Source organism: Terrapene carolina, unplaced genomic scaffold, assembly GCF_002925995.2.
Source record: "Terrapene carolina triunguis isolate 2854851 unplaced genomic scaffold, T_m_triunguis-2.0 Scaffold68, whole genome shotgun sequence".
Taxonomy (NCBI): Eukaryota; Metazoa; Chordata; order Testudines; family Emydidae; genus Terrapene; species Terrapene triunguis.
The window spans coordinates 58,938,535-58,963,282 of NW_020664419.1; the positions used below are offsets into that span (position 1 = coordinate 58,938,535).

Sequence of the window (24,748 nt, forward strand, 5' to 3'; positions counted from 1 at the left end):
TTTACAATGTCACCTGAAAGTCAGAACAGATATTTTCATGGCACTGTTGTAGCCGGCGTCGCAAGATATTTACGTGCCAAATGCGCTATAGATTCATATGTCCCTTTAATGCTTCAACCACCATTCCAGGGGACATGCATCCATGTTGATGACTGGTTCTGCTTGATAACAATCCAAAGCAATCCAGTCCAAAGCATGTTAATTTTCATTATCTGAGTCAGATGCCACCAGCAGATGGATGATTTTCTTTTTGGCGTTCAGGTTCTGTAGTTTCCGCATCGGAGTGTTGCTCTTCTAGGACTTTTGAAAGCCTGCTCCACACCTCGTTCCTCTCAGAGTTTGGAAGGCACTTCAGATTCTTAAACTTTGGGTCGAGTCCTGTAGCTCTTTAGAACTCTCGCATTGGTACCTTCTTTGTGTTTTGTCAAATTTCCAGTGACTGTTCTAAAAATGAACAACATATATGCTGGGTCATCATCCAGGACTGCTATAACATGAAAACAACAAGGAGACCGGTGGGACCTTAAAGACTAACAGATTTATTTCTTCAGCTGCATCTGAAGAAGTGTGTGTTTTTTTTTTTTGTTTTTTTTTAACCCACGAAAGCTTATGCCCAAATAAATTTGTTAGTCTTTAAGGTACCACCGGACTCCTTGCTGTTTTTGTGGATACAGACTAACACGGCTACCCCATGATGCAATAACATGAAATATATGGCAGAATGTAGGTTAAACAGAGCAGGGGACATACAGTTCTCCCGCACGGAGCTTAGTCACAAATTTAATTAACACATTTTTTTAACGAGCATCATCAGCATGGAAATATGTCCTCTGGAATGGTGGCCGAAGCATGAAGGGGCATACGAATGTTTTGCATATCTAGCCATAAATGCCTTGCAATGCTGGTGACGTTGCAAATTAGAAGAGGGCAGCATTATCTCCTGTAAATGTAAACAAACTTGTTTGTCTTAGCAATTGGCTGAGCAAGAAGTAGGACTGAGTGGACTTGTAGGCTCTGAAGTTTTACATTGTTTTGTTTTTGAGTGCAGTTATGTAACAAAGAAAACTACATTTGTAAATTGCACTTTCACGACAGTACTTGTATGAGGTGAATTGAAAAATACTATGTTTTGTTTATCATTTTTACAGTGCAAATATTTGTAATAAAAATAATATACACTTTGATTTCAATTACAACACAGAATACAATATATATGAAAATGTAGAAAAACGTCCAAAATATTTAATACATTTCAATTGGTATTCCATTGTTTAACAGTGCGCTTAAGACTGAAATTAATCGCAATTAATTTTTTTGAGTTAATCGCGTGAGTTAACTGTGCTTAATGGACAGCCCTAAAAACTAGTTAGAAGTGAAGAATATACGACAATGGGTTAAGCCAGCAAATGAAAAAGAGAGGTAGTTGTACTATGGTGCTTCTCTTGCGCTGTTGAAAATACCTACTGAAAAATCCTATATACATCACTGGAAAACAAAACCAATGAAAAAATAAAACCTGGAATTTTTATTTTAAGATCCTTTTAGTTTGAGTTTAGACTTGCCAAAATATAAGCACATTAGTTTGTGCAAAGAAACACTTTTGTTGATTAACCATGTTCGAACATCTATGCATCGCTAGAGGAGAATACATGTGCTTTTGCTGCCTTGAAAACTGTTGCTCAGAATGTCCTTTGTTTTACAGGCACAACGCCTGTGCAAACGATGTGGTCAGGCCTGGAGAGCTGCAACTCTTGAAGGGTGGAAACTGTATCATGATCCGAACGTAAATGGAGGTACCTAGATCAAAATTTATCTGAAGCAGATCCAGAAAGAAGGCATAGGATTTTCTTGTTGTCTGGATCTAACTGTCATTTTAAGGCCCTTTTATGTTTTGAAAACACTTTCACAGGTGTATGGTGGGGAGGAACCTTCTTTGTCTTTATAGCTGACACCTTATGAATATTTTAACATTGAAATTTCTTTAAAAATGATTAAATTTGAAAGTGTTTCAACCAAATCCTGCTAACGCACCAAAAATTACTTTACTGAGATACTCTTACTCATCTACATTTCTTTAAAGCTTCAAACCTTAATGACTGGGAAACAAATATTTAAGGTTTCCAGACAGCCCCTCACCACTGCCTTTTAATCTTTCATCACACACTTTTGTGCTATCTAACTTATCCCAGCTATCCAAGCACTGTGCCCCCCTGAGCTCACCAAAGCAGGACTCCGTTCCTGCAGCTGTTAACAAGTCAATAAAAAGTTTTGGTGGTAAGAATTTCCCCTTTCTGGTGTAATGGGAATGGTGTACAATGGAGGAAAGGGGATGCTTTGAGACACATGGAAAGCTTTAAGTTCTCTACCACCTCTTCTTCAGTACCTTGCAGGATCGAGCCCTGTCAAGATCCAGTCCAGTTAAAAAAAAAAAAAAAAAAAAAAAAAAAAAAAAAAAGCATATGCTTTAGGTGCTTTGCTGAATTAGAGCCAGAGTGCCCAGTATCTCACAGGATCGAGCCCTCTGGATCTGGATCTCCTATATCTCCTTATTTCTCCTCCATGTCCCACCAGTGTACCCTGTATATAGCCTCTTTTTCCCACCCCAGAGTCTTCCTCTCGTATATACCCTTTCCAAGATGAGCGAGCACAGATCCATGTGCCAGTTGACGCCCTGCCTTGCTGTATTTCCTTTTAGTGAGGTATCCCTCAATCCATGTCCCTGTCTCTGGCTCAGCCCAGCGGTGGGAGTAAAAAGGTCTGTTTATGTTCATTAAGTTTTTGTTTAAGGACAAAACTGCAGCTAAACTTTTTGAAGTACACCTCTACCCCGATACAACGCAACCCGATATAACACTAATTCGGATATAACGCTGTAAAGCAGCGCTCCAGGGGGGCAGGGCTACACGCTCTGGCAGATCAAAGCAAGTTTGATATAACGCGGTTTCACCTATAACGCCGTAAGATTTTTTTGGCTCCCGAGGAAGTGTTATATCGGGGTAGAGGTGTACTGTAATTTTAAAACATGCTCACCACACTGCAGAAAAACAACCTCCTGTTCTGTCTGTGGCACATGGTAGTCTAGTCCCCTGTGGGCTGGTCCAATTTCAGTTGTGTTTAGTGTATGGCTACTGAGTGGTGTTGATGGCCTGTGATGTAGACTGGAAGTCAGACTAATGATCTGGTAGTCCCTTCTGGCCTTGAACTCTGATTCTATGAAACTTCAAATACCCACTGCTTTTTAAATTATTCTTTACATATAGGAACAGAGCTGGAACCAGTGGAAGGGAATCCATATAGATGCATTTGGAAAATCAGCTGTTGGCGAATGGCAGAAGATGTAAGATAAATATTACGTTGCTTGATATTGTTAATGGGTAAACTTTTTTTTCCTGAAATCGAGTGATGCTGACACTCACTTCCACACAGCTGAATCTACCCTTTATGCTTACATCTCAGAGGGATTTGTTTTCAGTGTTTCTGAGAGGATTCCTCAAGTGTGTAGTATATTTGTGTATCCTAATTAATCTGTGAAACTGGCATCACGACTGAGACAAATGGCTTAGGAAATATCTAAAAAGGATTAGTCTTTTTTTAGGAATAAGAACGAAACTGTAGATATTAGCTAAGATATCATTACAGGGACTGCTGATCTTCATTCTTCTCGGCATAAGATGATGCACTGGGGTCAGGAAAAATCTCCCCTTTCTCCCAACTCAATATAGTATTGCCTAATAAGGTATCTTGGGGGTTGGAGGTATATTTAGCCCTTCGTTGAAACAGCAGTCATTAACTATTTTTGGAAGCTGCTGAATTGACCCTGTTATAATGGATTGGTGTCTAGTAAAATTTCAAGTGATTATGAGGTTGAACAAGAACTCTAATAGAGATGATTTTTTTTTTTTAAATGTATGTATTAGGAGCAGTTTAATAGATATGAGAGAGCAATCTACGCAGCACTCAGTGGGAACCTCAAACAGGTATGTAATCTTTCATGTAAGATAAGTACTACTTCTCTTGGTAAAAATGCATTTCTTTCTCATAGCTGAGAGCAGAATTTTAGATAGCTAGCACAGTCACTTGTGTAATGTTTGTAAAACCTAGTAAACAAGAAGATCGTAAAAATGATAGACACCTTTACATCATTATCATATCTGAATTAAGCTAGCACAATTGAACGTTACAGGTTTTTTTTGTTTTTGTTTTGCTGTCTATCAATAGAGCCAATTCAGATTTTCCTGTTTTGGTCAGTCCAGATTTCTAGTATTCTTTGATAGCTACATTAAACTAGCTTTCATATGACAGAAGTGTGAGATGGAAAAGGACCTAATGTGCTATTTAGTCCACCTCCCTGCTGATGCAAGAGTATTTCCCATTTATCTTCACTATTTTGTGTGGTCTAGTTTTAAGTCTTAACCAATAAGCCGCTCACCACTTGATGAGATTATTCTACAATCTAATCTCACTGTCAGGTTTTTCCTATATTCAGCCAAATTGTGCCTTTTTCAGTTGTTTCCCATTACTCCTTTTAACACCTTAAATTATCCTCTTTTTTTTCTTCTTCTTGGTTTTAGACCTTTCACATATTTTTGGTATGTTTTCCCCGCCCCCATCTTTTATCACTAAGATATACATATTAATTTTTCTTTCATTTCCTCAAAATGTAATCCTTCCAATTCCCTAAGGAGGGCACTAAGTATGTTGGCTGAAGCACCTGGATCTGGGAAAAGACAACTTTAAGTTCTACATTTAACTGTAGCAACTCAAAGACCTGAGCATCATTGTTGATACATCAGCAAAAATCTCTGCTCAATGTGTAGCAGTAATAAAAATAAACAAGATGTTAGGATCCTCAAGGAAAGGAATGGACAGTAGTACTGATAATATTACTATTTATTCACATAATTCCATTATGTGACCGTATCTGGGATATCATGTTCAGTTTTGGTCACTCTGTCTAAAAAAGATATAGTAGAAAACTTTTGCTGATTTTGCATGTGGGATTAGACTGGGCACATTCACCATCTGGGAGGGGAATGAGTGCTTGTTTTGAGGATTTTTGCATGTAGTATAGCAGTTGAGGTTGCAAAGGCATTTTGGAAGGGTGATTGAACTCCAGTTCAGCAACTAGAAAGGAAGAGGTGGATCTGTGCACTTCTCAGTGGGGTTGTGGGTAGGCTCAGCAGCTGAGGAAGGGTGGGTATCTTGTCAAGGGCTTGCTAGTAATATTGGTGCACCCATGATTCCTCTGTTACTTATATTTTTCTCATCAGCAATTTAAATAGAAATCCATGACTTAAATAGAAGTATGTCCATGATTGCTGCATATCCCACGCACTCTTCCCTTTGATTTCCACTGTCCACCCTTTCCTCCAGCCCAGAGGAAGCAAATGGGAAGCTGCCTTGGAGGTGGCTGAGCCCCTTTCTATATAGGCATGAGATCCTCCCAGGGAGTGCACCCTGTGACAGTCATGAGCACAGTCAAGCCCCAAGTCCAGGCCCCATAACTAGTTTTGATTGTCACTTCTGAATAATCTTTAGGTTGTTCTTTGCAGCTGTTCCTACCTTTTGCTCTGAAACATTGTAAGCTTTTGGTGGTTGAATATCAGGGATTCATACTCTACTGAAGGGAGAGGAGTTAAAGTTAAGGGCCAATATTGGCACAAGAACAAATGGATATAAACTGACCATCAATAAGTTTAGCCTTGAAACTAGATGAAGGTTTCTAACCATCAAAGAAGTTAAGTTCTGGAACAGCCTTCCACGGGGAATAGTGCGGGCAAAAACCCAAAGTTTTAAGACTGAGCTCGCTAAGTTTATGGAGGGGATGGTATTGCTATTGCAGGCAATCTCCTATGGCCTACCTGTGACTGCTATTAGCAAATCTCTCCAGTGGCTGGAGATAGGCCACTGGATGGAGGCAGAGGGGAGCCCTCTGAGTTACTGCAGAGAATTTTTTCCCGGGTGTCCAGCTGTAGGGGGCGGGGGTGTCTTCCTCACATACTCAGGGTCTAGCTGATCGCCATATTTGGTGTCAGGAAGGAATTTCCCCCAGCTCAGATTTGCGGAGACCCTGGGGAGGGGTTTCGCCTTCCTCTGCAGCATGGGGTATGAATCACTTGCTGGTCTAAACTAGCATAAGTGGTGGATTCTCTATAACTTCAAGTCTTTAAATTAATATTTGAGGACTTCAGTAACTCTCTTAGAGATTATGGGCCTGTTGCAGGAGTGGGTGGGTGAGGTTCTGTGGCCTGCAATGTGCAGGAGGTCAAACTAGATCATGATGGTCCCTTCTGGCCTTAAAGTCTGAGTCTAAATAGAGGACATTCAGAAAGTGGAAAAGAAGAATGAATGGAGGCATGGACTGGCAATTGTTTACGTTGGAGAGGAGATGAAGAAAAGGGGGTGTGATAAAAGTATACAAAATCATGATGGCATAGAGAAGGTAGATTGGGCCCTGGTCTTCACTCTTTGTATAATAGAATGGGGATGTTCAATAAAATTGAAAAGCATCAAATTTAAAACTGATAAAAGGCGAAACTTTTTAACACACTGTAGTATTTGCTTGTGGAACTCATTGCCACAACATGTTGCTGATGCCAAGAGCTTAGCATGATTCAGAAAAGGATTGGGCATAAAGGCTGGAATTTTCAAATGAGCTTGATTTGGGTACCTTGCTCCTTTAGGTCCTTTCGAAAATCTGTGTAATATAGGTAGGAAAAACTTGGAGGTACAATACTAAGGATTAAAAATCTAAAAGAAGCTAAGTGTTTTGGAAGATACAGAAACCCTCACGATTCTGGGCATAATAAAACCAACATCTAACTAATGGGGTTGGGCTACAGCAAGATTTCTTGTGCCTTTCTTTGACCCATCAGAGGCCACTGTTCGAGACAGGATACTGGACTATATGGACCATAGATGGGATCCCATATGGCCACTACATCTTTGATATTTCTCTAGATCTGTTAATTCAGACATTTTTCTTTTTAACATGAAGCTTCTTCCAGTTTGTGATACCTGGGAAGATACAGTCTGGGCATATTTCCGGGTCATGGTGGATTCGCTGGTAGAGCAGGAAATCCGTACATCAGTAATGACCTCAGAGGAACTGGAAGAGCTCCCTAGAGAGTATTTAGAAACAAAGTAAGTCTTTAGTACTATTGTGCACTTTAACTTCAATAAAGGTCATATGTGATCTGCAGTCATTCAAATTAACTGTTTCTGTACCTTTATTTTTCTCTTATTTTGAAGCTGGACTTTAGAAAAGGTTTTTGAAGAACTCCAGGCTACAGACAAAAAGGTAAATACTTAATACAGAACTTCCAGTCAATGTTTTTGTGTATTTATATTGTCCCAGGGAACTGCTTTTAATCCAGTATTTATCAGAATGATCTCAAATATGCACTGGGACTGAAGAAATCAATGGCAAGCTCTTTTTGTAAAAAAGAAAGTCATTTGGTTTTAATCTCCTTCTAAAAGGTTCTATTATAGATTTCCAAACATTTTCTTGCCTCCACAGGGGATATTTTTTTGAATGCAAATGAATTAAGTTGCAAAATTCTTCTCCTCACCCCCACACCCACCCCACAGCCAGCCCATTTGACAATGAAAGGAATACAGGCAACTTAAAAACCTGACAAATTCAAAAAATGAGGTACACTTGACCCCAACTTCCTCTGCCAAACTGGCTAACTATACTGAAGAAACAGTGAAGCTGACTTTCAAGTGCTCTCAAATGTACAAAGTAGGAAAAATGAAAAAAGAGAATTTTTCCCTAATCTTGTTTCTTGTACCAATACTAGATAAAATGTTCATGTGTGGTTTGGTTCAGTGTCCCTTTAAGAGGTTTCAGCTTTTGCATACTATACATAGTAGGAATCTGAACGATGTAAGATTTTATCACTTAAGTAGGTCACACATCCATAGTACCTTTAACATCCAGGGTGTTAATTACATTTTTTGCACAAGATTAGACTGAAGAAGACCTATTTATTTATCCCCTGTTAAATATTCACTTGATAACATGCAGAGAAATATGATTTAACAAGCAAACGCATATATATACATTCACACACCCCTACCTAGTTATCCCCATAATGTCAAATTTGTGCTTAAGGGCACGTCTTCACTACCCGCCGGATCGGCGGGTAGCAATCGGTCTATCGGGGATCGACTTATCGCGTCTAGTGAAAACGCGATAAAATCGATCCCTGATGGCTCTACCGTCGACTCCGGAAATCCACCGCGGCAAGAGGCGGTAGCGGAGTCGACGGCGGCGTGGCAGCAGTCGACTTGCCGCCGTCCTCACAGCCAGGTAAGTCGACCTAAAATAAGCCAATTCAGCTACGCTATTCACGTAGCTGAAGTTGCGTATCTTAGGTCGACCCCCCGCTGTAGTGTAGACCTAGCCTAAGACCTTTACAGTTGCATCTCTAGTATGTTCCATGCATTAGTTCCTCAAGGCACACAGGCTTTTCTTTGTGTATGTATGTCTGGGCTTCATTTTCTTGTCTGTTGCTCTAGTAGTTTTGTGCAATCCTTTTTCTCTTACCTTTCGAATTGTATACATCTTCATCATGCTCTTTTATTCTCACTAAGAGCACAAACATAGTTTTTTTTTTTATTTATTTTATTTTTCCCTAACAGCATTAATTTCTTAGACATCCTTTTCTTCCCCTCCCCCAATTCTACCATTCTTTTCTTATGTGGCACCCATAATATCTGACAGTACTCCAGGTGTATACTCTCCTGCACTTCGCACAGTACCCTATTCTCAGCATAGTTCTTTGATTCAGGTTAGCCCTCATCAGAGAGACCCATAATAGAATAGGGTCCAACATTGTATGGTGTATATGGTTTTCACAGGAAACGTGAACTGTTTTTCAGAGAGTTTTAGAGGAGAACCAAGAACACTATCATGTGATTCAGAAGTTCATTATTTTGGGAGATGTGGATGGTAAGCTTTGTTTTGTGACTTTTTCAAAGGTCAATTTCTTTTATTATTTATAGTTACTTTTATGGGAACTTACAAGTGAAAATGTTTCCTATCTTCTAACCGTGCAAACTCAGTCTGAAAGTCAAGCTGATTTCAAATCTGGCTTACATGATGCCAACAATAAAGATTCTACAATCAGAACTTTAGCTCTGCCTCCTCGACTAGTATTGACCTCAACAGTCCAAGCAGAAGTAAAAAGTAGTAAAATATAACTTAGTCAGAAAAGCATGCAGATTCTTCTGAATACATATGGGAAGAAGACTGGTGGAATAAAAATGTTGTCATTGTTCAGACTAGAACAGCACGTTGAGAGCTATGCTTTAATAAGATGGGGGAGGGATAGCTCAGTGGTTTGAGCATTGGCCTGCTAAACCCAGGGTTGTGAGTTCAATCCTTGAGGGGGCCAATTAGGGATCTGGGGCAAAATCAGTACTTGGTTCTGCTAATGAAGGCAGGGGGCTGGACTCAATGCTCCTGGGGGGTCTTCTAGTGCTATGAGATAGGTGTATATCTCCATATATATATATATATATATATATATATATATATATTTATTCCTGTTGGAACGTTCTAGCTCTCACACTTTGTTTTTATTTGCTGTATTTTACAAATACATTGTTTTGAAATATTTCTCAGCTGTCGTCTTCTCCCCCACTGTAAAGCTAATGTAGACGTGTACTTTGTGGCTACAGGCTTGATGGATGAATTTAACAAATGGCTTTCCAAAGACAGAAGTGTGCTCCCAGGGCACCTCCTTCGGTTCATGACGCATCTTATTCTGTTTTTCCGCACTGTGGGACTGCAGACAAAGGTAAATTCCATTTGTTTTATTTAATTATATTCTGCCTCTTGCCATGAAACCTAGGCTCACTGAATTAAAATCTATAATATATACACACAAAAATATGATGTACACAAATTGCTAATAAACTGCCCTGAATGGACGAGTTGTTGATCCTAGAATCCAAAGTAACACTCAAAACAAAAAAAAAGTAAAGCGGTACAAAAAGACAACCAAATCCTAAATAAAATTAATATATCTTACAGTGCTTGCCAAATTTTTGTGCAAGGAGAACAAATGCCAATCATAGGAGCTATTTACTGATCAAGACCCTACTGCCAAACTCACTGTTTTAGGCATTGGGATTAAGAGCATCTCAGCTACTATGAGTATGAGGCAAGAACCTGGTATCAGACCATTCAGGGTTTTAAAGACCATGACTAACAGCTGGAATTGCACCTGGTGCTATGGGCTTGTAATCACCTCTACTTAAATAGTAAGCTGCTTCATTCTGCACCAGACGAAGCTTTCAGGTATTTTTCAAGCATAGCCCTAAGCATAGCATATTGTCAACTAGAGGCTAGGTGACAAAAGATGTGGACTGACTAAGAAAGGAGTAGTTGTACCCTCACAGAATCATGGAAATGTAGGGCTGAGAGGGATTCAAAAGTTAAGTCCAGTCCAGCCCCGTTTTGAGGCAGGGTCAAATAAACCTAGACCATTCCTGACAGGTATTGGTCCATCCTGTTCTTAAAAACCTCCAATGATGGGGATTCCACAATGTCCCTTGGAAGCCTATTCCACAATTGAACTACCCTTTATAGTTAAAAAGGTTTTCCTAATATGTAACCTAAATCTCCCTTGCTGCAGATTAAGCCCATGACTTCTTGTCCTAACTTCAGTGAACATTAGACATCAATCGTTCTCTGACAGTCATATGCAGTCTCAGATAATAAAAGGCACTGTGAACTGCTGCCTGCAAATGTAGAAACTCCAGACTGCAAACCGTTTTGGCAAGACAGCCATGTATCCTTATTAACTGATGTAGATGCCATTCCATCCCGTTTTTCTAGATGTTTTCTCATAACTACAATCATCCCTTTAATCTTGTCAGGATTTCAGTCAAAGCCAGTTTGCATTCAGCTAAGTCTTTCTTAGCCTGACACTGGGAAAGTAGTGAAAGCAGATCTAAAGCTGCATTGAACTAGGTATCAACCTACTACAGTTACTGCAGGGGCAACTTCACACAAGTACACTAGAAGGAAAAATGAGTAGTTGAATACTACACTCTGAGGGGAAAGAGTGAACTTGATTAAGGGCCACTCCGTCAACCCTCACTGAATCCCACAAGGAAGATGCAGTTTTGCAAACTCTTGTGATGTGTTTTTTGTTTTTTGTTTTGTTTTTTAAAGCTGCAGCTCGTGGAGGCACCTTTTTAGCACGAGATTCTCACTTCATGGTTTTAGAGAAAAGTTTGCAAATGTGACTTGTGTGTATCCTAAAAGGTCAAAATCCTGAAGGCAAATATAAAAACTCAAATTTGATCCTTACTGTGAAATTGACCAAAAAATCTTATGACTTTTGTGGGGCATGACTCATAACTAGGGCCCTACCAAATTCATGGTCCATTTTGGTCAATTTCACAGTCAGGATTTTAAAAAAGTGTAAACTTCTTGATTCTAGCTATTTAAATCTGAAATTTCACAATGTTGTAATTGTAGGGGTCCTGACTCAAAAAGGAGTTGAGGGAGTCGCAAGGTTATTGTAGGGCAGGGTTGTGGTACTGCTACCCTTACTTCTGTGCTGCTGCTGGCAGTGGCGCTGCCCAGGAGCCCAGCTCTGAAGGCAGAGCCACCGCCAGCAGCAGAGCAGAAGGATGACATGGTATAGTGTTGCCACCCTTACTTCTGCGCCGCTGCTGCTGCTAGCAGGGTGCTGCCTTCAGAGCTGGGCACTCGGCCAACAGCTGCCACTCTCCAGCTGCCCAGCTCTGAAGGCAGCACAGAAGTAAGGGTGGCAATACCGTGACACGCGCGCCCCCCCCCCCTAAAATAACCTTGTGGACACCCCCCACAGTAACTTCCTTATGGGTCAGGGCCCCCAATTTGAGAAATGCTGGTATCCCCCATGATATCTCTCTAGTATAGGTAAAAGCACACACAAGGCCAGATTTCATGGTCTGTGATGCTTTTTTCATGGCCATGAATTTGGTAGGCCCCTTCTGAACTTTTTTGGGTTGGGGATACTGGAGATGTCAAAACCTCAATCAGCAGTATCCAAAGCTACTGATATTGAATAAAATCCACATGTACAGCTTTAGCTTTAGCTTTTTAGCCTTTTAAGGTGCCATCGGACTCCTCGTTTTTGTGGATACAGACTAACACGGCTACTCCTCTGAGCTTTAGCCTAGTCAGTCAGCAGGATGAGATCAGCCACCCTCAATAGCAATACAGTCAGTCCAAGGTCAGAAACCAGACTACTGGTGATGTAGGAAACGTGTATGTTACCTGCCCAGTAGTGCCCCCTGCTGGCTAACTGTGGCTCTGCAGCGCCCTGCCTCAATTTCTTTCTCTGTGCCCCCTAAGAACTCCAAAGATATAAGATGCAGTCCTGTTCTATGGAAATGATTGAGTCAGAGACTCTGTACATCAAGATCTAGACATGATATAGCATAGGACTGTAAAAATTCTCTGGGTAGCAGGCACTGATACTTGGAGCACTCTTCAGCCACCAACTATATCTAAGATATGAAGAAGCAGGAGATAATGAGCAGAACATGGTGATGCAAAAATATGATGCAGGGGTAAAAGCTGCCTGTTCCTTCGATTGGTGGTTGTGTGGACAACAGATGATGATTACAATTTTCCACAGGACAGGAACTGTGTGTGGTCTAATGGCTGAGCACTAAAATCCCCAGAGCATTTTCAAAACCTCATTGGGACCAGGGGACCACCAGCCTTCAAGAGCAGACCATAGAAATGGGTCCACCACCAGAGCTTGCTGCTGCAGTGAGTAAATTACTGAAGCAGTGATATTCAGCTAGCTCTGTGTCTGCATCTAACCTTGGCAATCTTATGAGTGCAATGGGGAAAATGGCAAAAAGAGATACATAGTGAAAGCAACTATGCTATTTTACTTAAAATTTAAATCTTTTTTTCCAATTAAGGAGGAAGTCTCTGTTGAAATCTTAAAGACCTACATTCAGGTAAGCTTTCAAAAGTATAGGGGCTTTTTCTGCTCTGCTCAGCTGTGGTTGGGGGTAGGGGAATAACAGGCAGCTTTAAAGTTACTGTAGCATATTTTAATGCAACAAATGGAAACGCTTGAGGGAGAGCTATGAAAAATATTAATTAATGCATCCTACTAGATGCACAGGAACTCACTTGCACATACTAGAGCTTGTGTTAGTAATGCCTAGAGACATGTCTACGCTTACCTGGTATTGATGCTGTGGTTATCGATGCACCCGCTAAATCGACCGCAGATCGTTCTCCCGTCAACTCCGGTATTCCACCGGAACGAGAAGCGTAAGATAAATCAACAGGAGAGTGTCTCCCGTCGACCCAGTGCAGTGTAGTCACCGCAGTAAGTCGACCTAAGCTACGTCAATTCCAGCTACCTTATCCATGTAGCTGGAGTTACCCCCTGTAGTGTAGGCAAGGCCTAAGTGAGAACCAGTTTGATAGACCCCTGCCTGTAAATGAAGATTCAATTGAATCTTTTTGTCTAATCTTGCTTTTTAGAAATGTGTGTTCTGCATTCTGATACTCATCATGATGGTGGGCGGTGTATATATGTAAAAAATAGAAACGGAATATAGAATGGGTTCTGTACAGAAGCATATTCATTACTGTTGTTTTTAATATTTATTTTTATTCTGTAGCGGTTGGTAAGTGAGCAGCACACAGATCTAATAGCATTTTATGTCAGCCACTTACCTCAGGAGCTAGCTGTTGCTCAATATGCTGTATTTTTGGAAGATGTCACTGAAACTGAGCAACGTCACCACTGCCTTGAACTAGCAAAGGAAGCAGGTAAGAAATGCTGATGTTAGCCTTATAAGCTTTTTCTGCCTTTGATGTTACCTTTCAGAAACATTAGTTCCATTATTACTAATCCCAGCTACACAAATGTTGTTGATCAGTTTTTACTATTTTCAGTTACACTAAATTTATAACATTTTTGTGAACAGTTACATTTTTAGGACTGGCCTATGTTTCAGGAGGATCAGTCTCTTTATAACTGTTCCCTGGAATTGGATTTTTCTTTCTAAATTAACCTGTTACATTTTTTTAACATGCAGTCACTTCCGAACCAGATAGGAAACAAATGCCAAGTTAACTGCCTGACTGATCCATGTATCCTTATTTTTGCAATGAGTTGGCCGAGGCTTTCGTGATTCCTACCCAGGCCTGAATTAAAGAGCATGCAACGAAGGCTGTTGTCAGACCCATGTACTGACTCAAGGATTTGGCAGAGCTGTGAAGCTCACTGTCCCTCTCCCTTCCTGCTTACATTGCTGCTTTCTAATACTCCATTGTGGTTGTAAAATTAACGTACAACCTTTCCCTTCCTCTCCTCCCCACTGAACAAAACTCCAGCTAAATGGCCAGCTTTGCTGCTTGCCTGGGAGAGGCCCTACTGTCACGTTCAAACTGGAATCTCTTGCATAGAAATATCTTTACTGTGGTGCTGTCTAATCTGTTGGTCAATGCAGCTTCTATGCATGTCCTCTGGTTCATAAATACCCTTTCATCTAGGAAATATTCTGCCTCCTTTTTGTTTTGTTTTTTTCTGAAACAGTACACTTTTTTTATTTAGAAAACAAGACAGTATGGCAATATAAGTATACTTTCTTTATATTCATAATTGGAAGGGTGTCTATTTTTTCTTTAGCATTTTTATTCATTTTCCAGAGACAATTTAGCTAAGATAACATCTCTTGCCAAACGAGTTACTGATACAAAATCTACAAAGGCACTGCTGTGAGGTTCCCTTAGTCTCTAGATTATTAAATCAGTTGTGTTGCCTTCTTTAGTCCAGGGTTCTGGGAATAGGTGGGTCTTAAAATATGTGCCTATATATCAGTCCTACTACACAGACAGAAAAGCATACCTTAACTTTAATTGTTTTACTGTCCCTTCCCACTGTTTGATTTTTTTTTCTTTAAAAACTCAAATGTCATTCTCCTTAATGCTGATTTTCAGTTTTGCATTTCAAAATCATATGGGTCAGCCTTGCAGTGAGCACAGTCATATAAGAATGACTAGCACTAAAATAAAATGATTGATACACATCCTATAAAGATTGATTAAATATTGGTGTATATAATTTTATCTTAAACTTAGGTCTGGATGTTGCAACCATAACAAAAACTGTTGTTGAAAACATTCGCAAGAAAGATACTGGCGAGTTCACTCACCATGACCTTGCACTAGATACAGGCACAACAGAGGTAAATGTCTATGTACAGATTTCAGCCAGCAGTACAAAAATTCCAGAGTGCAATATGCTTTACCGACAGTGTCCATATTTCTGTTTTCAAGCAAATGCAGAAAGCATGTGCAAGAGAGTGACACTTACTCTAGGGGGAGGTAGGCAAAGAGGTGAAACAAGTGAATTCATATTGTGGGTTTGGTTTTTGCATCTCTTGATCTTTCATGGCTGCAGTATGTGTTGATTATATCCACTCTTCAGAGAGTAAACAGTGAATGGAGATGAAGTCAGTAACACACTTCTGGCAAGGAGGTGAAAGTGGTGAAGAGCTTCTTATAAATTTGGAAAACTAAATCTTCACCCTGATGTAAGAGCATGTGCATTTGTTCTGTCTGTCTTCTCCATCTCAAGAACAAGTTTTTGATCTGACCTCACTTTAGCACATTACTGACTGGCATACTTAAATTAAGGTGGAAAATGAAAACTTGCCTCCTGCCTTAGGGTCGTTGTCAACACCACTCAACAGCAGCTAAGCAGTACTTTGGTGATCATGATACTGTAATTAGCCATGAACTCACTTTTCCAAAGTATGATATGCGAGCAACTGGCTGAGTGGAGCTAGAGGAACCATTTGGCAAATATGTAATATTTCAGTCTATCCAACAAACTGTTAACTTTTAAAGAAATAGAGGCAAGATTTTGAGATGCAAATCAGCAGCTTGTCCAGTGGATAGTAATTAACTGAAACTTTGACTGGAATAGATTTTGGGTGGAATTAGGCTACCAGAGAATGTTTGTTTTTCCCAAATCTTTTGGTAGTAAAACTGTGATTAAACCAGTCTACCATAAGCGTCCCATAATGCTGTCTGGAGACTTCTTGGTAGGACACTATTTAATGCCCAGAACCAAGTGTATTTAACATTTTTGCTTTACCCTTGAAAAAGATCTTAAGTCTAATAAATATGCTTTTACAGGAAGATCGCTTGAAGATTGATGTGATTGACTGGCTGGTATTTGATCCTGCACAGAGGGCTGAAGCACTTAAGCAAAGCAATGCTATAATGAGGAAGTTCTTGGGTACTATCATTTTACAGATTTTATTTGTGTAGTAGATTTTTAACATAGTCTCATTGACAATTAGTCTCGGCAATCTAAGAACATTAGATTTGGACTAAAATCATATAGCTCATTAAAGAACATGACTAGGACAAGGAAGAGGGTCAAGTATCCTCCATCTTGAAATTATAGCAAAATTGTATCATAAGTTTGTCACCAGCATTAACCAATTCTGTAATAACATTATAAAAGTACTGAAATTCTAAATCACATTGTCACAGCATCCAAGAAACATGAAGCAGCAAAAGATGTGTTTGTGAAGATTCCACAAGATTCCATAGCAGAAATATACAATCAATGGGAGGAACAAGGAATGGATAGTCCGCTTCCAGCTGAAGATGACAATGCTATAAGAGAGCATTTATGTATCCGAGCATACCTGGTGAGAATCAAATGCACTAAACGTTGGGTACTTGAAATCACTTACGGGTAACTATAATTTTTGCCTCTTATATTAGGATTGGAAATGGCTCTAGAGAAGCATGTACATATTTCAAACTGTAGTTGAAATGTTACAAAGTGGTGGTGGTTTTTCTGCACTGTTGACAAATGTTGACTCTTGAGTAACTTTGGAGAAGCAAGATGTGCTAAATTCTTCTATTGTAAAAATTTAACAAGGAGATCAATGTAACCGAGCAATTCACAGATCAATCGAAGTCTGAGTAGCAATCTTTAGCAAATGTTTTTTTCCAATGCAATTTAGGAAGCCCATGAAACGTTCAATGAGTGGTTTAAACACATGAACTCAGCTCCACAGAAGCCTACTTTACTGCCACAAGCAAGCTTCACTGAGAGAGTGGCCCATGAACATAAAGAGAAGAAGTATGAGGTATACAGAATGTGTAGATGTTAGTCTCAAAGTTTGTTGACAAAATATGTTGAAATGTAAAAATTATCACACAAATACTCTACATTCCAATAGTCCCTGTTTCAGAGGGACAGTCCACTTTTAATACAGTAGTAATGTACTAATTCACATTGATCGTGAGATCCATTTTGTGAATTACTGAATTTTGAATACTGAAAATGAATTTAAAAAAATCAAACATAGTAAGCCTTATAAAGCGCTCCTATATTTTACAACTGTATTTAATCTTTATTTATAGTACTTCATAATATACTAGTAAATATTCTATTGTAAAATTTTGTAAAAATATTCAGTCTTAGTAATACGAGACCTCACTACTACATTCTGCTAATAAATCTTCACTGGACAGTGAGGGAGAATGCTGTTTTGTGTGATGATCTATTGTATTTTACTACCCTCTTATGTCCTCTTATAAAAGATGTTGCAGGTTTTTCTCACCTAAAGACCCTCTTTATAGACTTCACATGTTGGCAAGTACAAAATATACTGTAGGTAGTTTAATTGAAACATGCAATCTTGTTCTGGAGAATATGGTAAAATAAGTTGTCAAAATATTATCATCTTCCTCTTATGTCTGTGTCTGCTTCGAAGCAATCTGTTTAACTTTCTTTATGTAGGTAATTAAGCATGCATGACAATGTCTATTAGCAGCTGGCATTTCAGCCAGCAGCTAAAATTTAATATTTTTTATTTAGAATTAGGTCTGTCAATGTCTATACATTAGATTAAAATATCAGTTCTATTAAAATAGGCCTTGGATATTCTGTTTACTCCTGTTTTTCTCCTTCAGATGGATTATGGTATTTGGAAAGGTCTCTTGGATGCTGTAACAGCTGATGTGAAAGAGAAAATGTACAATGTCTTGCTGTTTGTTGATGGAGGATGGATGGTTGATGTCAGAGAGGTAAAATGCACTCTTGTACCTCAGAACAGGCCTCCAAAAAGCTGTTTCTACCCAATAATAGGAGACATTAGTACTTCCCAGTTTCACTTGCTGTTGCTGCTCAGTTACAATTCACTCTGGTGACTTGACTATCACCATGAATGGATTTTTTCCCCCATGGTTGGGAATATGAGAATTGCCCTATCAAGTCCAGAGTCCTGTCTCTGACAGTGTTTAGTACCAGATTCATCAGGGGAGGTATAAGAAACCATGTAGTGGACATTTAAAGAATAGCGTGCTCACAGGAGTAGTTTCTTCTAAACTCCTTCAACTAGTGGCTGGCTTCTGCCCTGCTTGAGATCAGAATGTGAATTTTCAGGATAAATCTACCTAAAAGAAGTTTACACAATACATTAAATATGGTTGGAAAACATGGACTGCTTTAACTGGACACAGGCAAAATGTGGAGTTAGCAACCAGTCTGACTACTTAAGTTTCATAATAGGGTATTTTTCCCTAATTTCCTTTTGTTATTTTTTAGTTTAAGGAAAATCATTTTCTTTGCAATACAATAACCATTTGTAGATTGATTTTAAGTCTTCCAAACTTGTAAATATGTGTGTTAGCTGTTACCACTATATTTTGCTGCATGACTTTTTACCCCTGACAGTTAGAATTGGGCAGAAGTACTGTTGCTTTGTGAGGACAATATAATAAAACCTAGTAAAGGAATGTACTTGTAACTAATGCATGCTTTTCTATGGTAAGGATGCTGAAGATGACCCTGAACGAACACATCAGATGATCTTGCTGCGAAAACTGTGCCTGCCTATGATTTGCTTTCTACTTCATACGGTTTTACACAGCACCAGACAGTACCAGGAATGCCTGAGACTCGCTGATGTGGTTGCTTCAGAGCGACACAAGCTCTATGTGGTGAGACAGAGCTCAAAACCACTTATTTATTTGCGTTTTAAATCTAATGTAAAGAAATCCACAATTGTTTAGTAAAGTTAAAACTACTGATTGTGTTTGTAAATGAAGCTACAGTTAGAAAAACAAACACTAGGTCATACTGTTTAATCTTGTTACTTGCAGCAGTAAAGGATTTCCTGACAATTAACCCTTTATGCAAGTGTTTTGCTATGCTTTCTTTCAAAGTTGATAAGGGCCATGAGAATGACACAGAAAATATTCAGATAACCAATATCTCATTCTTCTGCATAGTGCCATTGGTGTGGTTTTGGTATTTTGTTTTTTTTTTAAATTGCATTGAGAGATTTATTGCCTTGTCATTACATTTCATTGCTGGTAGAGATCTTATTGAGCCAGTACTCGCTGATACATTGTACCAGGGCTTTTGTAAATTTAATACTTTTATGTTTCTAGTCCTTATGGCTGTGAAAAAATCTTTTTCCCGTGTGAATCAGAAAGGGACTATCTTGCAGAGTTTGCAGGTAAACCATCAACTGTAAGAGCTATGACCTGCCCAACTCAAGTGGCATTGACTCCGAAGACTAATGACAACAAACATATATGTTAATATTACCTATTTACTGATCTTTTTAGTGGAAACATCAAGCTGTTCTGAGTTAGTGAGTGGGTTTTGAGGTTGGTTGGATGACTTTGCGTACTCTGTCACTCTCTTCCAATCCTGACACCTGATCATGGAGTTCTTTATTCTAACCTATTTGTCAGACCAAGTGTTGAGACTACCTAGACATAAGTTGAGCAGCATACTTACACCACTGTTTACTTGCAAATCTGTCTCATCTGTAAAGAAGCTATGACCTCATGTATATATCTTTTATTTTCAGGTGTTTTCTAAGGAAGAACTCAGAAAGCTGCTACAGAAGCTGAGGGAGTCTTCTCTAATGCTTTTGGACCAGGGTCTTGATCCTCTGGGATATGAAATTCAATCGTAGTTCTACCATTCTAGTATTGACAGGAACTTTTGAATGGCACTATGAATGGGAAGTCTGGACATCCTGTTCTGTTTGAAAAATACATGAACTTTTGGGGTAATAATGTCTTTTGTAAAATTAAACTCAGATTTGAATATCTGTAATTGAAAAATGCTGACTAAATACGTGATGCAAGTTCATATACAGTCTTTTCTTTAATGTTTTTCCAATAAAATTGCTTCATAAGCAGAAACCCTAATGTTTGTTGATTCTAACGTAAAAGTGTACATTAAGGTGTCAGTGCTGCAAGTGACTCCAGATATGTGAACAGGCCCCTGCACTTGCTTAATCAGGCAATTCCACAGGAGCCATTTGTGAACTGGAACAGTCAGCCACCAGCAGAAGAAGAATGGATCATGGCTTCTGAACCTCAGTTGAGGAAGAAGGCTGTGCTGGTTAGAAACTAAGTGAAGGCAGCTATAAACATAATACATATTAAAACAAATGGAATAATGGGGAAGTTGATGGTAGGGAACTTTAATATAGCAGAAGTTAGGAATTCTAGAAAACTGATAGAGAAGCAAAGGGACAAAGGGAGAAATCTATGACCAGCATAGTTAAGGACAATAAAAAGGAGTTTCTTAAATATATTGGGAACAAAAAGAATCCTGACAATGGTGTATTGGTCCATTACTAGACAGAAATGGTAGAATTATCAGTAATGATGCAGAAAAGTCAGAAGTGTTCAATAAATATTTCTGTTCTGTATTTGAGGAACAAAGATCTCATCATATGGTCATAACTCTTTCCATTCCACTAGTCTCTTGGTAGAATGTTAAACACAAGCTGTGAAGTTCGACATTTTTAAATCCGGCCCAGATAACTTGCCTCCCAAGAGTTTTAAAAGAGCTGGTTCAGGAGCTTGCAGGACTGTTCATATTGAAAATCAACAAGTCTTGGAGCACTGGGGAAGCTCTGAAGACTGGAAGAAAGCTAATGATGTGCCATTTTTAAAAAAGGAAATGGAATGACTCAGGTAACTATAGGCATGTCAGCCTGACATCAATTCTGGGCAAGATAATGGAGTGGCTGATACAGGGCTCAATTAATAAAGGATTAAAGAAGGGTAATGTAATTAATGCATATTAAGATGGGTTTATGGAAAATAGATCCTGCCAACTAACTTGATATCTTTGAAGAGATTACAAGTTTGGTTGATAAAGGTAATACCACTGATGTTCTATACTTAGACTTCTGTAAGGCATTTGACTTGGTGACACATGAGATTTTCATTTAAAAAAAACCCTAGAACAATATGGATTAAAAACTGATTGTAATTTAATTGGAAATGGGAAATTGTCATCAAGCAGATGTATTTACAGTTGGATCCCTCAGGGATTGGTACTTGGTCCTATGCTATTTAATGTTTTCAATCAATGACCTGGAAGAAAACAAAACCATCAATGAAAGTTTGCAAATGACACATACAGTGAGGGAGTGGTAAATAATGAAGTCAGTGGTTCAGAGCAATCTGTATCACTTGATAAACTGGGCGCAAGCAAACAATATGCATTTTAACACGGCTAAATGAATACATCTAGGAACAAAGAAATGCAGGTCATTCTTACAGGATGGGGGACTCTATGCTGGGAAGCAGTAATGAAAAAACATTTGGGGGTCGAGGTGGATAATCAGCTGAATGTGAGCTGTGTGTGATACTGTGACTAAAACGGCTAATAAAATCCTTGGATGCATAAATGGTAATCTTGAGTGAGTAGAGAGGTTATGTTACCTGTTTGGCAATGGTGCAATCACTGTTGGAATACTGCATCCGTTCTAGTGCCTGCAATTCAAGAGGAATGTTAATAAATAGGAGAGGGTTCAGAGAAGAGCTATGACAATGATTAAAGGATTAGAACATATACCTTATAGGGACAGACTCAAGGAGCTCAATCTATTTTGCTTAACAAAGAGAAGGGTAAGGAGTAACTTGATCACAATCTATAAGTATCTCAATGGGGAGCAAATATTTAATAATGGGCTCTTCAATCTAACAGAACGGTATAACATAACCCAATGGCTGAAAGTTGAAGCTAGACATTCAGATTGGAAATAAGGCAATTTTTTAACAGCGAGGGTAATTAACCAATGGAACAATTTAGCAAGGGTGGTGGTGGATTCTCCACTGACAGTTTTTTACATCAGATTGGATGTCTTTCTAAAATATATGCTATGGATATGGAATTATTTTGGGAAAGTCCTAGGGCCTGTATTATACAGGATGTCAGATTACATGATCTCAATGGTTCATTTTGGCCTTGGAATCTAAGAAGTGCAGTGAAGAAGGGAATGAGGCTGCAGGGAAATGTGTGTAAGGAAGTGGGGAAAGAAGACAACAGTTGGGAGGAAGGGACATTAAATTAAGAACACAAAAAGGGAGTTACTAACCCTTTCAAAAAAAAAAAAAAAAAAAAAAAAAAACACTAATTGCTTTAAAGGCAGTTAAAATATCTGCATATGTTCTTGATATTACTCTTTCATTTCATGTAAACAGTGTAGTTGCTTCAGGGATGGTGTGATCTCAAAGGGGGAGGACGTGGTCCACGTTTTGAAAAAGTTTGAAAATTCTTGTGCCAGAATCATTATTTCCTTTAGAAACCCCACTTTCATTATGTTTATAGCCATCATTTTAATTACACATTTAACTAAAACCTGGAGCTGTCTTTTTTTTTTTCCTAGATGGAGAAGAGCAAAGAGGCTACAGCTAACTATTGCGCACATACAGGTTTTGATTTAGTAACCCAAGCATCGTAGTTCCTGGTCTAGCAGCAGCTCAGAGTTTGTAAGGGAAGCCTTTTGTCAGTGTCCATACCACAGACCCCTTCTGTTTGTATCAAGAAGCTGTTCTAATGGGCTGGGCAAGATAGAACTCCCTTTGAAATTCATTGCTGCTCTTAACAGTGGATATAGAGGAACAAGATACTCTCTCCTTTCAAGGGCTGGGAATGCTGTAGGGCCAGCTGAAACAGAAAGATGGGTGAGAAACTGAACCTAAGCATGTCAGCTCTGAGTACTAACCACAGTACCGTCAGCCAATCCTATACTTCTGCTTTTTTATTAAGATCAACTGATTTCCCTACTTAACCAGGAGCTTCACTACAACCACAAAAACAGAAGTTCTAAAAGATGTACTGCTTCTGGGTACTTGTGTACGTGTCCATTTCTGCATTGGCTATATTCAGTTCACAAACAAAAAGATGTCAGAACAGCATAGTCATGTGTTGCCACTAATAATAAAAATTCTGCAGGCTTAATTAGGCCCTCAGTGACACCTGTACCTTGAATGAGTTTGTACAGGTGTAATTGACAGGAACTTATTAAACATTTTCTTAATGCGCTGGTTTTTGAAGCACAAATGCCTACCAAAAGATGTAATGGGGGGGGGGGGGACGACGACACCTGAAACTTCTTAATGTCTCTGGAGAGGAACTGTGTTAGGTATCACTCCTCACAATGTTTGAAGCTGTTTTCCATTTTGAGTGGCTAGGTATTGGATGGTTTCGTTCAAAATGCTATCATTTGGCACCTTAAGAAGCTGTACTTGAATGGGCAAAAGAATTATTTAACTGTCTTCTATGGACAAGGAAACTAAAATCCTGTCTTTATCAGTGAGATTGTACAATGTTTAGGGCAGGGGTTCTCAAACTTCATTGCACCGCGACCCCCTTCTGCCAACAAAAATTACTACAAGACCCCACAATGGGGGACCGAAGCCTGAGCCTATTGGCGACCCACCGCCCCGGGCAGGGGAAGGGCCAAAGCCCAAGCCCCATCACCCTGGGGATGGGAGGGGGGGAACCCAAGGACTTCAGCCCCAGGCAGGCAGCCTGTAACCTGATCCCCACCAGCCAGGGCTGAAGCCATCGGGCTTTGACTTCGGCCCCAGGCGATGGGGCTTGGGCTTTAGCCCCCAGTCCCAGCAAGTCTAATGCCAGCCTGGTGACCCTATTAAAATGGGGTTGCGACCCACTTTGGGGTCCTGACCCATAGTTTGAGAAGTGATGGTTTAGGGCAGGAGTCGGCAACGTTTGGCACGTGGCTCGCCGGGGTAAGCACCCTGGCGGGCGGGCCAGCTTATTTACCTGCTGACGCGGCAGGTTCGGCCGATCGCGGCTCCCACTGGCCGCGGTTCGCTGTCCTGGGCCAACGGGGGTGACGGGAAGCCGTGGCCAGCACATCCCTCGCCCGCGCCACTTCCTGCCGCCTCCATTGGCCCGGGACGGTGAACCGCGGCCAATGGGGGCCACGATCGGCCGAACCTGCCGCGTCAGCAGGTAAATAAACTGGCCCAGCCCATCAGGGTGCTTACCCTGGCGAGCCGCGTGCCAAACGTTGCCGACCCCTGGTTTAGGGTAATGGAACCCAACCTGAGTTCTCCAACACTGGGCTACTTACAGAGCTACTGCTGCCCAATGTCCCTCAGGAAGATTTTATTTTTCAGCTGTTTCCCTACCGGGAAAGGATTTTGCTATATGGGCTAGTGGGCCACACTCCGTTCTCTGCGGGTCAGGTAGTTTGGGGGCATTTTTGCTGTGTGACAATCTCACCCTGGGGACACTGATTCGAGGGGTGGTGGGATTTTGCTGTGGGTTAATTTCTTTGAATACAGTGATAGGACTAGAAGGGAACTTTTGGGTCATCAAAAAGAACAAGGAGTACTTGTGGCACCTTAGAGACTAACACATTTATTTGGGCATAAACTTTT

At 39.9% G+C, this 24,748-nt stretch overlaps 1 protein-coding gene across 2 annotated transcripts in view; it reads left to right on the plus strand.

Annotated features, from left to right (window-relative positions):
• NUP107 (nucleoporin 107) overlaps window positions 1-20,236 on the plus strand; it is a 41,881-nt gene extending 21,645 nt beyond the window's left edge. For both annotated transcript variants that reach the window (XM_026648789.2, XM_026648791.1), the window contains 16 exons: window positions 1,703-1,793; window positions 3,261-3,337; window positions 3,918-3,977; window positions 6,998-7,143; window positions 7,252-7,300; window positions 8,887-8,956; window positions 9,688-9,806; window positions 12,943-12,981; window positions 13,660-13,810; window positions 15,125-15,231; window positions 16,187-16,289; window positions 16,550-16,710; window positions 17,032-17,157; window positions 17,987-18,100; window positions 18,848-19,015; window positions 19,897-20,236. In XM_026648789.2, coding sequence (XP_026504574.1) covers window positions 1,703-1,793; window positions 3,261-3,337; window positions 3,918-3,977; window positions 6,998-7,143; window positions 7,252-7,300; window positions 8,887-8,956; window positions 9,688-9,806; window positions 12,943-12,981; window positions 13,660-13,810; window positions 15,125-15,231; window positions 16,187-16,289; window positions 16,550-16,710; window positions 17,032-17,157; window positions 17,987-18,100; window positions 18,848-19,015; window positions 19,897-20,004 — 1,689 coding nt within the window. In that variant the 3' untranslated portion in view covers window positions 20,005-20,236. The remainder of the gene's footprint in view (window positions 1-1,702; window positions 1,794-3,260; window positions 3,338-3,917; window positions 3,978-6,997; window positions 7,144-7,251; window positions 7,301-8,886; window positions 8,957-9,687; window positions 9,807-12,942; window positions 12,982-13,659; window positions 13,811-15,124; window positions 15,232-16,186; window positions 16,290-16,549; window positions 16,711-17,031; window positions 17,158-17,986; window positions 18,101-18,847; window positions 19,016-19,896) is intronic.
• Window positions 20,237-24,748: the final 4,512 nt, after the last annotated feature.